Source organism: Cotesia typhae, unplaced genomic scaffold (genome assembly GCF_013202065.1).
Source record: "Cotesia typhae breed Kobodo isofemale line unplaced genomic scaffold, CoteBio_Ctyphae contig_43, whole genome shotgun sequence".
NCBI lineage: Eukaryota > Metazoa > Arthropoda > Insecta > Hymenoptera > Braconidae > Cotesia > Cotesia typhae.
The window spans coordinates 1,446,727-1,464,351 of NW_027423752.1; the positions used below are offsets into that span (position 1 = coordinate 1,446,727).

A 17,625-nucleotide genomic window follows, 5' to 3' on the forward strand; every position below is an offset into this window, starting at 1 on the left:
TACATAAGGGTTAGGACAGACGTATATAATACGATGTACGATAAATAAATATAATATCCGGAATGATCTGAAAAGTTGTTACGAACTTTCTAAAGCACCGATCGGATTAATTTGCAAAGGATTTTTATACTCTCGAGTCTTTCAAGATTATAAGTTCATTAAGCGATTGTATATTCCGCATACAAATGGATATATATCGTGAAAGAATATCCCGCTGCTTTTATAATAATAATAACAAAAAAAATAATAATAATAATATAATAATAATAATAATAATGTAATAATGCGGCAATAAAGAGCTTAGATGAGTGCAGAGTATAAAGATAATAGTAATAGCAATAACGGCAAAAAAATTTATATAAAAATGGAGTGTCTTAAAACCTCAAGGACGTACTTTCTTGCAATAAGTAAAGTGTTTCCGGTGACTCCTGTTCGACAATTTTGTGGGTCTTTCGCACACAGCACACACACGATAAAGATCCAATTGTTTTGTTAAGACAAAGAGGTACAACGTCCTCGTGATATAAAAACATTTTCATTAATTCTCTCATTCACTTGGCATTGAGTTTTTAAATTGTTTTGTTTTCTTTTATTTATTCATTTGTTTTGTTTACGAGCCTACTCTACGATTTATTCTTGATACGAGTCGAGGTTTTTTAATACTTCACTAGCTGTTACCCGCCCGCTCCGCTAGGCACCTTATAGAATTGTAGTTTTAGATCTAGACTTGAAATTCAATTGGAGTATTATTTTGACTTGCACAGGTTCCACATTCCATCGAATCGGAAGTAGAATTTATTGATATCCGTATTGAGATGATCTCTACATGACAAATAAAAGATCCTTACCAAATTTGCGGCTTTTTGAAGCTATATTTTAAAAATTAAGATTTTTTATTGTTAACACCCACCCCCGCGATCTTTATTGGAGGTGATTCGGTGTAAAATCCATTCTTAGATCATTTTTGTATCACATGTAGACGACTCCTATTAAATTTGGAGTTTATAGGAGCCATATCTTGGAAATTAAAAATTTTCATTGTTAATACCTACCCCCGCAACCCTCTGTGGGGTGAGATATCGTAAAATTCATTGATAGATTATTTCTACATCTCTTACAGAAAATTCCTACCAAATTTGAAGACGATAGGAGCTATAGTTTGAAAACGGGAATTTTTCATTGTTAACGCCCTTGCAACCCCCCTTGTGGGTGGAATTTCGTATAATCCGTTCTTAGCTGACCTCTACTTGGCGAAAGAAATATTTTTGCCAAATTTCAAGTCTCTATAGGTCTTATAGTTCCAGAGATAACGTGATGAGTGACTATATCTATAGAAAGTCTCCTATATATGTATAGAGATTTAATTTAACGAAAATGTAAACGATTTTTTTATTTAATTAACAAAATTCAATATAATTAAACTGTTAATAGGTCAATAATTTTTGGCCGTTTGGTTTCACTTGATATAATTATCAAGCGATAAGAAAACTGAGTACTGTAATTTTATTTTATATAGAATTGTGTTGTGTGTTTCATGATCATTGCGTCATAGACAAATGGATCGAGGTTGGTTACAGGAGAACAGAAGAAGAGTAAATAACCATTTCTCCTGCATTAGCTATACTACCAGTTCTGTTATGTTGTAGCTTGCTATCTGCTTTCGTTTGGTTTCAACTATTATCTACTTTGAAACTTTTACAAACGTATATATCTATATTTATATACATGTAGGAGCAGGAAAAATATTTTGTTGTAAATATTTTCTATGCTTCTACTTTAGTAAAAGTATTCGGTGTTTAAGTATTTTTATTTTAGTTTCAAGGATAAGTGGTTGTAAATTTAAGGATTAGATGAGTAACTAGTATTTCTAACATGCTGTCGCCAGATGTCAAAATATAGTTACTCTGTAAGATGTTTAAATATATTGTAGCTTGAGTGCGAGTGAGAGAATAAGTAAGGGTGTATGAAGTATGTAAGTATACTGTTTAGAGATGGGGGTGAGAAGGGACCAAGAGGCCCAAGTAATTTTAAAGGATAGTTTTGTAAGTTAGTCTAATACCACCCAGGCTAGTGAGCAGTTGTATGTTATTTTCCCTTATCAATAAATCTATTATTATACTTTTAAAAAAATATCGTCTCGTGCTGTAATTTCTTTTAATTAATATAATCTAAAAATCTATATTCTACATACATTTAGATATAAAAGTTTCCGCAGTGTTCTTGATGATACAAACATCCTGAAGTAAATGTGCAACTTAAACTGGAAATAAGATATAAAACATTGCAATGAAATTTACTCAATATTAATTTGTAATTGCCGTGTGAAATTAAGCTACCATTTTATTATTATATTGATTTGATAATTCTATAATTAAAGTATTTTTTAGTTTTGATTTTTTTTTTATTTAAAATTAATAATAGTTATTAAAAGTATTTGCAATCGAAATTACTTCAGTTTAAAATTTAGAAAATTAAAGAGAGTCATTACGTTATAAAAATTCAATGTGATTAATAAGGAAATGTTTTATATAATACAGAAAGGAATAACTTTTTTTTTAAGTTGAGATGAAACAGTTTTTAAATTTGCCGCCTTTCATCTAGCGTCGCTAATGGTAGCGTTTGACAATAATAATTACCGGTTTGGCGTCGTAACAAAATAACCGCGACAAAATAACCGCGGACAAAATAACCGCGACAAAATAACCATGGACAAAATATCCTCACGACAAAATATCCAGAACATGAGATTTTATAATTAATCTCTGAAAATAATTTTTAAATTTACAAGTATAAAAATGATATTAAATAATAATACAATGTCAGATTTCATAATGAATGTTGCGCCCTTTTAACATGGTTTTTGTGTTTGTTTATTCGAAAATAGGCCATTAAACGAAGCTTGTTATTTAGATGTGCCCTGGATTGTGTGTGTGTGTCGATGCGAAAATATTTTGATTATAATATTTTGTCGTTCGGTTATTTTATTATTTGGTTATTTCGTTACATGTTTTCGGTTATTTTGTCCGCGGTTATCTAGTCGCAACACCTACTGGTTTTAATATGCTTGTTGTAATTATCTGAGTGATTTTAGGATTCATTTTTTGTAAAGTTATTTTTGGCATCATTTTGAAACGGATAAAAAATTGATTGCATTAATTTGCAAAGTATCATTAAAATCAGTCTGCTGAGGGCATTAAAAATCCATGAAATTCCCTTAATTACGCAAATTTACCCCATACAAGTGCGCACACTTACCTCTAATAAGGGGTAAGTGTGCGCATTTTGAATCATTCGGATTGACCCATTTTTTCCCGGAATGTTAAGGTTTTAAACTTCATTTCTTAATTTAATTATGACCTAAATAAATCCTCTATCAAAAACGTATTTTTAATTTCTTTTAATGCTTATCATTTGAACGGAATAAATTAATTAATTTTGACACTAGTTTAAATACTTAAGGTAGTTGTTATGGTACAATATTTTCAAAAAATGAGAGATTATACTCATCGCAAAGATATATAAGCTTGTAGCGAAGTATTTCATAATTTTTGTAAAAAGATTGTACCCGTGGAGACGCAACCCATACAATTGTTTCTGTCCGACTCTGTAGATATATAATTTTTTATAAATTGTTGAACTTCAATCCGTTATTTACAAATAATTAGACGGTCAAAAATGTTTAAAAAAAATTTTTTTTTAACTCACAACAAATACATTAATTTATTGTACATTTTTGATAATCGTTGATTGATTTGTATAAAATACGACTTACTTTTGAAATTATAACTTATTGCAATCTTATAAATAATGAACTATTATTTCGTCATTCATTTGTGGTTTAATAAACATAAAAAAATTTAACCACCATTTAATCCAATTTAATTTGAATAATTCATAAATCTAATGGATTATAAAGATACCAAACTCTGGCATAAACAAGCAATTAATTAATAATTTTGTTTTACAATAGTTATATCATTGATTCCGACTGTTCAATTAATCACGCCAGCTTATTACATGAATATTATATTTAAATGAATTAATTATAGAACTAATAATAAAAAAAATGAATTAGTTCTTGATCTATTTATAATCCGCCGATTCGAAAGTTTAATTTTCTCCCAAAATAGATTTTTTGTTTTTAACCATCTGAAACGTCGCTAAATTGAATAAATATTTTTTTTCTGTTAAGAGCGCTTAGAATAGTAAGTATTTAAATCATCAAGTACCAGTGTTTGAACAATAATTAAAATACTCCAGATAACAGATGAAACACCTGAATTCGTGGTGAATAGTTTACTATTTTATCCTTTTTGACACGGTAAATATTAGGCCAAACAATTTTTTTTTAGAACGAAGTTATGTAATTTATTATGTGTGATAGCTATTAATAATTTTTATATTACAAAAAATATAATAATCTGTGATATATTGCTAAAAAATTAAATATGAACGTTTTATATTTTTAACTTATAACAATTGGTGGTTAATTTTTTGTTGTCTAGCAATTTCAAGATGAGTAAAATTGTATTGCAATTTTGATAGAACCGAAAAATTTTCAATTTCAATTCTTCAACTTTGTTAAAACATTCCAAGCTTATTATACGCACAAAAAAAAAGTTCACATGAGCCAAGAAAATATTTTTCTTCCTAATTAATTTATTGAGCGAAAAAAAAAATTTTTTTTGACACAAGAAATTTCACTTATTCCAAAAAATTAATTCTCTTGCTTTAAGAAATACGTATGTTGATCCAAGAAAATTTATTGAAGTCAAAAAAAACCTTCTTGTTTTGAGAAAATTCAGTCTCTTGCTTCAAAAAATTTAGTTCTTGATAAAAGTACATTTTCTTGTCTTGAGAAAATTTTTCTCTTGCTCCAAAAAATTAAATATCTCGATAGAAGTAAATTTTCATTAATATTTTTAGTGATTAAAATGTCAAATTGGAAGATTAAATAACATTGAATCATTTTTTTAATTCAATATGTATCATTGCACATTAAAATAATATAAAATGGGTATCAAATATTCAAGAGAAAAATTTTCTCAAGGTGAAAAATTTTTTTCTTTTATTAGCTTTACTTGTAGGTATGTTTGTAACCGACTCCTTTGGATTTGATTTTGACCAACTTTAAACGGTCAGATTTCATTTAAACTTCGTAGACTTATCGAAGATCGATGACAAAAAGAAAAAAAATATATTTTATTTTAAAAACCTCACTTTGAGGTATTTTTGAAGATCTTATCGAAATGATAAGTCTTCTACTCATATCTGTCAATAAAATATTTATAACTATTGATACCATACACTCCACGCTTTTTTTTACAATGAAATACATTTTTTTCTTATTTACACTATTATTAATTTATATCTAATAAAATTTCCTATACTATTTTTAATTCAAATTTATTTTTCTATCTTTTAGTTTGGTTTTCTATAAAAAGCGTGTTTATTATTTTTTTTAACTATTATTTATTTATTCGACAAAATTTACAACTTCTTCCGCATTCTTCAAGAAGCATATTCACTTATTCATTGAAAATGAGTGATACTATACATAACTCAGTCCTAGTATTGTTCTAAAGAAAATGACGATTTTTCTCAACACTTAAATTTCTATAATCTAAGAATATGAGTGCAAAAAATTTGCATATTACTCAGCTGTTTGAAAAAACTTTTTTCATCTGGATACGCTTCGTACTTTAGTCATTCTTTAATTTTCTCGTAAAACCTTCAATGCGGAATAAACTGAAGGAAAAAGATCATTCTTCTCATAAAAATGCAACGATTTAACTGCCATTGTAAAACTATGGACTAGATTATTATATTATATTATGTTATGAAGAATAAGTTTTCAATGTCGATCATTACCATGAAAAATTGATGACAACACAAATGTGACGCGTGTGAACGTAGTAAGACGTTTGCTCCCATAATAGGCCACCGACTTAGTCATGAATACATCTTATAGATTAATCGGCTATCGATTCAAATACCATCCGATATACTTTCGTAACAGCCCTTAGTGAAGATTTACTTGTATTCTCTTTATAACAATATTTTTAATTTAAAACATTATTTATTAGAGTGATTATTTAATTTGATTTCATTTTAATTTAAACATTTTAATTAATCGATTTGAAGTGTATTGAATGTGTTTATTAAATGCACTTGAAATTTAAAAAAAATCAGTATTATGTACACTGAAACAGAAAAAAAAATAAACTAAAAAAAGGAAAAATTTTTAATTAATAAAATCATTTTGAAGATCATTTATAGTCAAAATTTATATCGCAATTCGAACGTATTGAACGTTGAAATCGTAAATCGAACGCATTGGCTTTGAAAGACTAAATTCAACTATTGAAAATTAAAAACATGTTTTATATATTGAACGTAAAAATATAACTTTAAAATAAAAAAAAAATTTTTTTCTTCAATTTATTTTTTCAGTCAATTGAAAACGTTAAATTTACGTTTTCAACGTTCAATACGTCCGACGATTCATCGTCTTATTTAAAACTACTCTAGACGCCCAACAGATGGCGTATGTACGCGAAATTGTTCGTGTTTAGAAAAGTGTCTCAGATGTGATATGGTTGAAAATTGGTTCCTATCTATAACATATTAATGATGTGCCAAAACACCCACAGTTCCACAATTTGTTCCAAAAAATTGGATTTTTTATTCCATAAAATTCCTCCATGTCAATTTAAAAAAAAATTTTTTTTTGTCATAATTTATGTGTTATAAAAATTATTAAAATCATCAAATTTCTGCTAAATTAATTTTCATTACAATTAAATAGCTCAATATTAATCAATTATTTTTACTTTCGTTAAAAATATGAACTTTGTAATGTCAACCTCACTTCTTTAATATTGGCAGTTAAATTGTGTTTTTTTTTTTTTTTGTTATTTATTTTAATATTAGCAGTTTTCAAAGTCAATTGCGTGTGACAAAGATAGTTTGAGTGTACTAAGAATAATTTTTATGCGACAAATAAACTTGTCGCACTCAAATAACAGTTTCATTTATGAAAAAACTCACGCGTAATTTTAAAATTGGCAAACAGCTCTTTTTCAACCGCGAGCGCCAAAATATTACTTTTTGCGCATGATTGACAAAAAAAGATTTTTAAAGAAAAAAAAATCCTATCTATAACCTATGTATTTTAATACGACTTCTCGGTATTAGAAGAAAAAAACCAAATCTAACAATGATTGAAATTTTGTTTCCTTCATTTACTTTTTTGTGCTGGATTCTGCGTTTTAAAAAAATATTGAAAATAATTGATTATTTCAAAAATAAATAATTAATTAAAAAGATTGAAAATAATTAAAAAAATGAAATTCGAATTTTTTTCAATAATTTCAATTCTTTTGTTTGTACATATAGATTTACAGTTTGCATGGAGTGACTGCTTCTCAATTCTTTTTAATCAGTATTTTAACCAGGAATATATAATTGATTGATTTTCTAGCTACGATCAAAAATTTTTTAATTATTATTAAAGATTGAAAAATAAAATTAATCTTTAGAATTCATTTTTTTAGAGTTACCTAAAGTTTGTGATAACAATTAATCTGGAATACAAAACTTACTTTTCTTCAGTGAAATCGATTTCATATTAATTCTATAACAAATTTAATTTAAAAACAATTTCACTTTCTAGCGACCATAAATTTAATTAAATCTTTTCAATAACTAAATTAATTTTACCAATGCATTTTAATTGAAAATTATCGATACTTGAACTGATTAAATAATTCCAATAAATAATTACATTTATCGTTTGTAAAACGTAATACCACTAATATAATGGTACATTAATATTGAATCATTGAGGATAAATTGAAATATATTGATTAATCATCGACACAAATAATAGTCAATAATAAAATGATAAAAAACACTAGAATTATTAACAGACGTTAATACGTGTCTGTAGCCAACCATGACATTTGCACGTGGATTTCTTTTATGTCTGACAAGGATACTAAAATATTAAGCTTGGTAATAGAATAAAAAACCATTGCTAAAGTTATAACATTGGCGAGTCCTTAGTCTCATTGAAAATTCACGTAACTAGTTACAACCTATAGACATCATGAATGAATGTACTTTATGAAGCAAACATCCAACATCGTTTTCTAGCTTATTTCCATTTAACATCAAAGCCTCTCAGCGTGAGTCTAATTTTCTCTCCAATACCACATAAACAAACCCACATTTATGGACACACGCTTATAAATTTACACAGTCATACACACTGCCTCCCAGCACGTGGAACCGTAATAATCGAACTAGCTTTTATACAACTTTCCAAGTTACGTAGTCTAAATTAATTGTCACTTTTTTTAATTACTTAATAAACTTTATGCGCAGTTAATTGTTCTGTGCGATAACAATGTCATTTTATGATTTAATTACCTAGCAAAATTAGTAATATACGGACTTTAAAACTTTATCTATGCACTTTCAGTCAATTTAAATCTTGTTAAGTATAAAAAATTACAATTATGTAAATATTTGTCACTACTGTAATTATAGTCACTAAAGTTGTGGAAATAAATAAAATTTTTTCCAATAATCTTCAATTTACAAATTTATAAAAAATTTTTTATTCTTTTTTTTTTTTTTTTCAGCAATTTTCTTGCCAAAAATTTAATCTGTTTGTTCGATTTTTTTAAATGAAAAATTGGTGGAGGATTTATGAAGCTTTATTACTTGGCAATGTTGCAAGGGCACAATTGTATTAATTGATTTTCAAAATTGATAATTTAATTTATTCCACTGACAACTTGAATGATTATAGAATAAAAGTTGTAGTAAGAGTATTTTTATTTTTTTATGAATTAATTTTGCAATATAAATTAAAAGTGAGCTTAAATACTATTAGTTTTGGAATAAATTAAATTAACGTTTGATTTTTCATAAGAAACTTATTTAATTATATTACATTACGTGTATGAAGCTTGACATGCACGCTAGTTATGCGATGAAAGTAAAAAAATGTAAAAGAAATTTTATAATCTGTATACGAAGGTGTAATGCGAAAATTTGTTGCTTTTTTGTTACTGATTGGTTTCTCCAATTAGAATTTTATTTTGTTACTTGATTAGATTCTGAGCCATCATTAATAAAGTCGGTCAATGTTGGATTGAGTCAATGCTAACTTTACGGATTTAGAAATTTTACAGGAATTAATAAAAAAAAAATATTAGCACACTTTTGTCCTTTCTTCAGTGTTTTAAAGATCGATAAAAAGTATTGTAAACTTTAAAATATCTATTCTAAATTTTAATAAGAACTCTAAAAATTAAAAATAAAAAAAATCAATGACTACTAAAATAATCTTTTTCTCAGTAAGTAATTTTTAGTCTAGACTGATGGTGAGCTATGCAAATTAAAGTTTATTTAATAAGCTTTCAGATGCAATTTACAAGAATTTTATGAGTTGTCGCATTAATCAGTTATTTCGCAAAGAAACAGTACAATAAGGACCAATTTTTAAGGATTTTGAAGAATTCAAATTTCTGTCATTCCTAATTATTTAATTTAAAAAAATATATAAGTATTCAAATTAAAGCTTACTTAATAAGCTTTCAGATGCAATTTATAAAAACTTGATAGGATATCGCGTTTAATTTTTATTGCATGGAAATACGGTAAAAGTAAAAATTTTTGCGATTTAAAAAATTTTTTTCAATTGCTGTCATTTCTAAACTACTCGACAGATTTGGCTTATCTTAGAACTTAAGTTTAGAAACCTTAAAAAAAAATGAGTATATTACACAATAAACAAATTTCTTGCACCAAGAAAATTAAAAAAAAAAAAACAAAAGTTATTTTGGAGCAAGAAGAAAATTTCTTAGCTCAAGAAACTTTGACTTCATTCAAGAAATTTTCAATCTTTCTTAATATTTTCTTGAGCCAAGAAAATTTACACTTCAGTCAATAAATTTTTTTCAGTGTAACGTATACGTTTCTTTGGATGAAAATTAACTAAGCAGATATTTGATAATCTTAAGAATTTTTGTAACAAATAAATGATGGCAAAAAAAAAATTTAAACAAAAATTGACATCTAGAAATTTAAAAAAACTGCAAATGCAATTTTTTAAAAATCATTTTTTGGAGCATAAATATATAAATATATAAATAAAAATCAGAGAATCAGTAGAAATTGTATAAGCATGAATATAACAAAATTTTGATATAAATAGTTCTCCAAATCTAAAAAAAAAAAAAAACAAAAATCGACACTCCTATATTAGGAAATAAAGATCAGTCATAGTCACAATTCACGACTCATGACCAATAATAGATAATAGATAGTCCATAATAAATATTAACTGAAGTTCCTTCTTGAATAAAGACATTTAAATAACTATATACAATTAGCAATATTAAAAACCCTCACTTTTACGCACAATTCCGGCGCTTTCCCTGTCTACAGTATGTCTTAATGCATAACAACCATAACACGTGCAGTAAATAAGTGAATAACTATTACACATACATCTTCATCATATATAATATATAGTACACAGTTCATATATGCATTACGTAGCATGCTGTGTACAACACAATACCACACTACAGATATAGTATGCATGATACAACCCACTCTTTTGCTGGGCTATTATAATGCTAATACCATACATTTATCTGCATATAAGGATTTCTGCACACACCGGAATATAAAGATCCACCATATACATCAAGTATGTAAGCGAGATATAGATGAGACTTTGGGTCCTGGCCACGTGAACGTCTTGATCTTGTCTTTATTTGATAGAACCAGAAGCCAGTCTTCCGGTTAATTGATGTGATGGATCAAAGAGAGTTTTTATTGCAACAAAAATTTTTTATCAAAATTTCATTCCAGTGTTTTAATTTTCATTTTTTTCTTAGAAAATTTTGCTAATGAGAAATTGTTGACATTGTTGCAGAATATTTGGAATAATCAATCAGTGTTGACGGAATTGAGAGGTCCTGTACGAGTGGTTCATCAATTTTTGAAAATTCCGGGGCAAATGGCGGAATTCTTCAATTATTCCACAAATCGAATGGAAACGGTATGTATACTTAAACCTTTTTTTTTTTTTTTTTTGAAAAATCATTATTATTATTATCTATATAATTAAGACAGTAAAGAAAATTCAGTCTCTGGCGTATTTATATGATAAAATGAATTTTTTTAATTAATTTTCATATCATTGGAAAAGTCTTGACCTAATTTGGTGCCTTTACAATGTTTCATATGCTTTTCATAAATAGTTAATTTGTTGTGATAAGTTTTTGAAGTAGTTATAAATAGATTCGAATTTCAAGCAAAATAAAATATGTTCGTTAATTTATTGTGTTTGATACATACAGTGAAAAAAAAATTAACTTGAAATCTTGTTTGGGCATTTCCGCTGAAATTTCAAAATTTTGCCGGAAGTATCCAAACAAAGCTCCTGTAAAAAATTCTTTGAAAATCAAATAAATCCTTTTACGCTAAAAATATGTCAGGAAATGACCAACCCAACTCCTATCAAAAGTGGAACTCAAAATTCCAATTTTAATAGGTCTATCACAGAAGTTACATTTTTACACACCCTATTGACCACCTATAGCCCGAGATGAATCCTTATCCTTACAATAAAAATACATGAGAGTTTGAAGTTAGCCAATAGTCGAAACTCGCAAAAAATGGGACCTGATTCCTTATTGGTCAAAATTAAGGCGCGCGCGTAGCGCGCTATTCAAATTTCTAGTTCAATTAAAAATTGGATATTCAATATTGATTGCATACGCTCTCTGCAGTTCTGTACCAGTTTTTTAGTTATAAAAAAAAAACCAACCGTTAGAAATTTAAAAAAAACTGACAGTCTTTTGATGTAATTGTGATGAGTTTAAAAATGAAATAAAAAAAAATTTTGACCGTCTAATTATTCATAAATAACGGATTAAAGTTAAACAATTTATGAAAAAGTATATTTATCTGCGGAGTCGGACAAAAACAATTCTATGGGTTGCGTCTCCATGGGTACAGTCTTGCGTAAAAATTGTGGATTACTTAGCTACAATTTCATACACTTTTGCAGCGCGTATAATCTCTAATTTTTTAACAATATTGTACCATGACAACTACCTTAAAAAAATAAAAAAAAATTTTGTGATGTGCAATTTTTTTTTAAATAAATTTTTGGAGTTCAATTTAATATTTAATTTTTTTAAAATAAAAATTAATTAAAAATAAATAAAGTACACCTCTCATTTTTTCCGATAAATTATCAATAGGTAACGGCATGTTATCCAGCAATGGGTTACAGTTTCGCAGCAGGAACAACCGACGGTCCAGGTTCATTTTCTTTCGCCCAAGGCACGACAACATCAAATCCCATGTGGAACGCCGTACGTAATTTCGTAGCTGCACCTACGGACGAGGATATAAAGTGTCATGGTGCTAAGCCAATACTTCTTGCAACTGGGAGGGTAAGTTTAAGAGTTTGGTTCAGTAGTTTAATGTCAACCAAAAGGTCTTGTGTTCCCATACTCTCGACACAATAAAGGTCAATTCTCAAACCTAGATTACAATATTATGCACATATCAACACATGATATATTATATCCCATATCTCATACTCTACACTAGCAATCGGCACTCCTCTTCTCGTTACGATGTTCCCTTTTCACGTTATTTATCATTTTCATTTTAATTGCATCCTCACATCGATCTTGAATATTGGATAGATGCGATTACCGTATCAGTGGCAGCCACAGACTGTTTCCACTCACCTGGCGATGATAGGCGACTTGGTAATAGCTGGTGTTCCAGGCGAGTTTACTACCATGTCCGGCAGGAGAATGAGAGAAACTATAGCATCTACCGTAGAAGAGATCACTAAGGCGCAGCCAACTGTTGTCATCGCTGGACTTTGTAATACTTACAGCGATTACGTCGCAACTCCCGAAGAATATGAGGTATTTTTTTTTTTATTACGTACTAGAGTAAAACAAAAAAAAATTTACATTTACAAATATAGTGACCACTTTTGAACCCGACCCCTTTAGATTTTTCTGAAACTTTTTGATCCTTTTCTACACAGAAAGAACAAGATGACACTGAATATCATCCCAGATTATACTCAGTGATATCTGTGGTGAAAAAAAAATTTCAGATAGTAGCTAAAAAAATCCAGATTATACTCAGTGACATCTGGATTATACTCATTGTAATCTAGATTATACTGAATGATGTCTGGATTATACTCATTATAATCTGGATTATACTAGCTACTATCTGAAATTTTTTTTACTCAGCATAATCTAGGATGATATCCAGTGTAATCTTGTTCTTACCGTGTACCTTTTGAAAAACAATTTTGAGAATTTTTTCCAATTTTTTTGTCCAACTTCAAAAAAGATATGAATTAAAAAAAAAAATGACTTTTTTAATTTCAAATAGCCATAACTTTTTGAGAAATTGACTTTTGGGTACCTTTTTTATAAAAAATTTTTGTTTTTGAATGAACTTTTTGAAAAAATACACGAAAAAAATTTAACATAATCAATTATATAAAATAATCGGTTTTTTTTTAGTAAAATCGTCATTTTTCCAAAGTTTGCTGTTTTCTTTTTTTTTTTTCTCAAAAAAAAACTTCAATTAATTTGACAACTATCCCCGCTAATCCCAAAGTGGGCTGATTTTTATTTATATTTTTTTTATTTATTTAAAAAAAAATTGTCAAATTTTCAAAAATGGAAAAAAATTTTTTTTTTCCGTAAACTTTATTTCTATCATAAAATAAACTACTCACAAAATCATCCTAGATGATTGGAGTTTTAAATTTAGAATAATAAACCCGATCATTTAATTTTCTCCGTGTTTAAGTTATATCTTAAATTAATTTTGTTTTATTACTTAACATAAAGATACAAAGATATGAAGGAGCTTCAACAATTTTCGGACCTCATACTTTGACTGTTTATTTACAACAATACAAAAAACTCATTACCGCTGCTGTCCATGTGAGTATTCATCTTCTTTATAAATGAAAATTCAGCTTTCATATATTTGTATAGTCAAAACTCTAGAACTAGTTGATGGATTAACTTGGAATTTTTCCACAACGTTGCATTTTAATAGAAGAGTGTTTTTATGAGCTTTTTATTTATAGTAAATTTTATACACTATTTATAATAAATAATATTTTTAAAATGAAAAATACGATTTAATAGCAAGCCAAACAAAAAAAGTAGAAAAAAATTCATTTTATCGCAATGAAATTCACGTTGTCTATTCAAACGTGTTTGGTTTTTTAAAGTACGATCTATTTTCAAGCTTTTTTTAATTTAATTAAAGATTAGAAGCGGTAGAATGTGGAATAGAAATAAAATTATCATGTCCGACTAGATAATAAATATAAATTCAATATTAGAACCTAGTTATTATACGTAAAATGAGTAACATCATTAAAAGCGTTTTTTTCTGACCCAAATAAGATTCATAAATCATGCAAATTGTTAAATATTATAAATGTTCCTAAAATTTCTTTCATAACACTAAACTTCTAACTGATTTTTTAAAAATTAATTATTAAAATTTCATTGATTTATTTCAATTTTTTTGAAACATTTTCTAGAATTAGAAAATTTCATTTTTTCATAATGCAGTTGAAATTATTATGACATTAAAGTTAGCTGTCACTTGACAATTTTTTAATTTTCTTTAACAAAAAAATTTGTTCTAAAAAATTATTTAAAAAAAATTGCATTTTTAATTTATCAAAATTTCTACAAGTCTATTTTTTTAATAATTATTTTTTTGCTATAATTTATTTATTAAAAAATCTTGAAAAAATTGTGAAGTGACAGCTAAATTCAATGTCATGAAATTATTTTAATTACAATGAAATCTTAAAAATTGAAAAAGTATTAAATTTGTTTTCATTTTCATTTTCAAAGAAAAAAAAAGTAGATCCTGGTCCATTTCCGAGAGATCTCACCTCGGAAAATCTTATAACCCTGCAAACTCCAGTGGTGTATGATACAGCAAAATGGAGAAAACACTACGGCGATTGTATCAAACAGCCGGATAAAATAGTTAATCCCGGTGAAACTGTGTCTGCCATTTTTGTAAGTATATTTTTTATCTTTCTGTTTTATTCAATTTAATCGTCATTCCGGTGGTCGAATTCGTTTAGTTACGGACTTGAGATTGAGATAATTGGCAATAAATGTTTGAAAATCGATACTGCAACTAATTGTCGCCGCAATATGAGAAATTCCAAAGTTAAATTAACATTCAACAGTTAAATAAATTAAAAAACTCTCAACAGTTTCATATATAAATTCCTTTCAATACTTGAAAAATCAAAATGCTAACAATAATCTTGTGTGCTCAACTACTTCCCAATAATTAAATATTATTAAACAATAGTGAGACTAGAAAAAAAAAAAAAACTAGGAACAAATGATCAAATAATTGGAGAATTGCATAAGAATAATACTGTAATACACATAAATTTAGTTGCATATAATTTAGTTGCACAATCGTTTTCCGAGCAATTTCATTCAACGCGTGATAATAATGTTACACATTACTGTGTATCATATCTGTATAAAGTATACATTTAAACGCACTCTGGTGAATTACTTTTATAGATATTACCAAATATGATTATGATTATTAAAATTTACTATCTCAGTTCATATAAATTTAATAACAATATATAAATGTATATACATTTGCTTGAATTACAAACGAGACTATCAATCTTGCTCGCTTCGCTGGGCACCAATTTGAGAATTTATTCGTTACTAGCTTTCACGTTTACTTTTAAAAGCTGTTTTTTAAAAATTAAATTTTTGTCATCGTCATTTGAGGAAACTTTTTTTGATATGGCTATATATGTACATAAGGGTGTGCCAAAATTCAATTTCCGTGAAGAACCTTTTAAAATTAGAATTTTGAGTTCCGCTTTTAACAAGAGCTGTGTTTTGGCATTTCCTAAGATATTTTGGGGTGAAACGATTTATTTAATTTTCATAGAATTTTTAACAGAAGATTTAGTTGGGCACTTCCGGCCAAAATTTGAAATTTTAGCGGAAATATACAAATGCCTAGATTGGCTAATATATGGCCATATTAGGCTACATATGGCAATAAAAACAAATCGACTTATTTATGCCAAAAGGGCGCATCTCAACATCTATGCCCTTTTGGCTCTGCAGATCCAAAAGGATAAATAAAAAAATTTTTTCACTCCAACCAACCTAAAAATATTTATAACATTTAGATCACTAAAAGTGAATAAAAAATTTTTTTTTGTCCACGTCCTTTTGGTTTTAAGACAAAAAAATTCTAAAGCCAAAAGGGCGTATCATTTTTTTAATCATAATTAATTATTAGCCTTAAAAAAAAAAAAAAAAAAAAAAAAGGAATGTTATAACACTAGTAAAAATAATGACTCTTCTGCTCATTTTATTTGAAGAGAATATACATTTGATTAAAGAAGAAACTAAAATATCAATTTAGCTAGGCAATAATTCGGTGCCGTCTCCATTATCATTATCTTTTGCTTCTGAAAGTAAAAAATAATAAATATATATTGCTTGTAAATTTAAATTTTGAAAAAATACTTTAAACTGATATGATTTTGTAATTTGTACGATTAATCATGAAGCTTTTTTTGGATACTTCCGGCCAAATTTTGAAATTTCAGCGGAAATGCTCAAAGTTCTTGTTATAAAATTTTCTGAGTATCAAATAAATTCTTTACGTTCAAAATATGTCAGGAAATTCCCAAACACAACTCCTATTAAAAGCGGAACCCAAAATTCCAATTTTGAGAGGTCCATCATCGAAGTTACATTTTAGAACACCCTAGTATGCAATCAATGTTAAATATCCAATTTTTAATTAAATTCATCTCGGGTTATAGATGGTCAATCGACTTCAAATTTTTAGGGTAGTTGTATCATCATATCTTTAATAAGTATACAAAAATTTAGAATTTTCTGGCGGTATGCCTTAACCCCGACAAGTACCTTAATCTAAATTGTGTTAATAAATTGAACAACTCATATGTTTGAATCCACCAAAACATGAAATGAACAAAACTGTTTAGGCTTTTATAGAACTTGTGAAAATTTGTTTTATAAAACATTTAAGAAAATTGAATGTTCTGTGTGTCGATAAAATAATCCTCGACCTAGATCTTAAGAAGACTACGTCCTACAATTACATGAAATTTTTTGTTAAGTGCAAAAAAAAAAAAACGAAGAAAAAAATAGATAAAAAATCTAGAATTGATGCAGTCCATTAGACATGCTGGAAAGTACCTACCGCGACCCCATAAACTCGGATTATCGTCATTTTATCCTTGGAGGATTCATATAATACTACATAGTTATTGGATTTATCTCAAAGTTCACTATCTACTAGGGTGGGTCAAAAAAATCGAATAATTTATTTTTGACTTTATACTCTGAAAAATAGGTTCGTAGACACCTAAAAAGAATTCTCTCCAAGTATAAGCTCTTAATTATAACGGGAAGGTCCTCCGCTTTGCGGGTTTCTATTTTTTCGAATAATCAGATAAAAAAATTTATATCTCGCTTCCAACTG

The 17,625-nt window shown here is 27.5% G+C and overlaps 2 protein-coding genes across 3 annotated transcripts in view; one reads left to right on the forward strand and one right to left on the reverse strand.

Annotated features, from left to right (window-relative positions):
- Nucleotides 1-17,625, forward strand: part of Cdase (neutral ceramidase) — a 71,259-nt gene that overhangs the window by 48,719 nt on the left and 4,915 nt on the right. For both annotated transcript variants that reach the window (XM_074244520.1, XM_074244521.1), the window contains exons 8-12: nt 10,958-11,083; nt 12,294-12,488; nt 12,747-12,977; nt 13,929-14,024; nt 14,961-15,131. In XM_074244520.1, coding sequence (XP_074100621.1) covers nt 10,958-11,083; nt 12,294-12,488; nt 12,747-12,977; nt 13,929-14,024; nt 14,961-15,131 — 819 coding nt within the window. The remainder of the gene's footprint in view (nt 1-10,957; nt 11,084-12,293; nt 12,489-12,746; nt 12,978-13,928; nt 14,025-14,960; nt 15,132-17,625) is intronic.
- The window catches only part of LOC141528471 (uncharacterized), an 80,649-nt gene that overhangs the window by 22,777 nt on the left and 40,247 nt on the right, over nt 1-17,625 (reverse strand). The window lies entirely within an intron of this gene.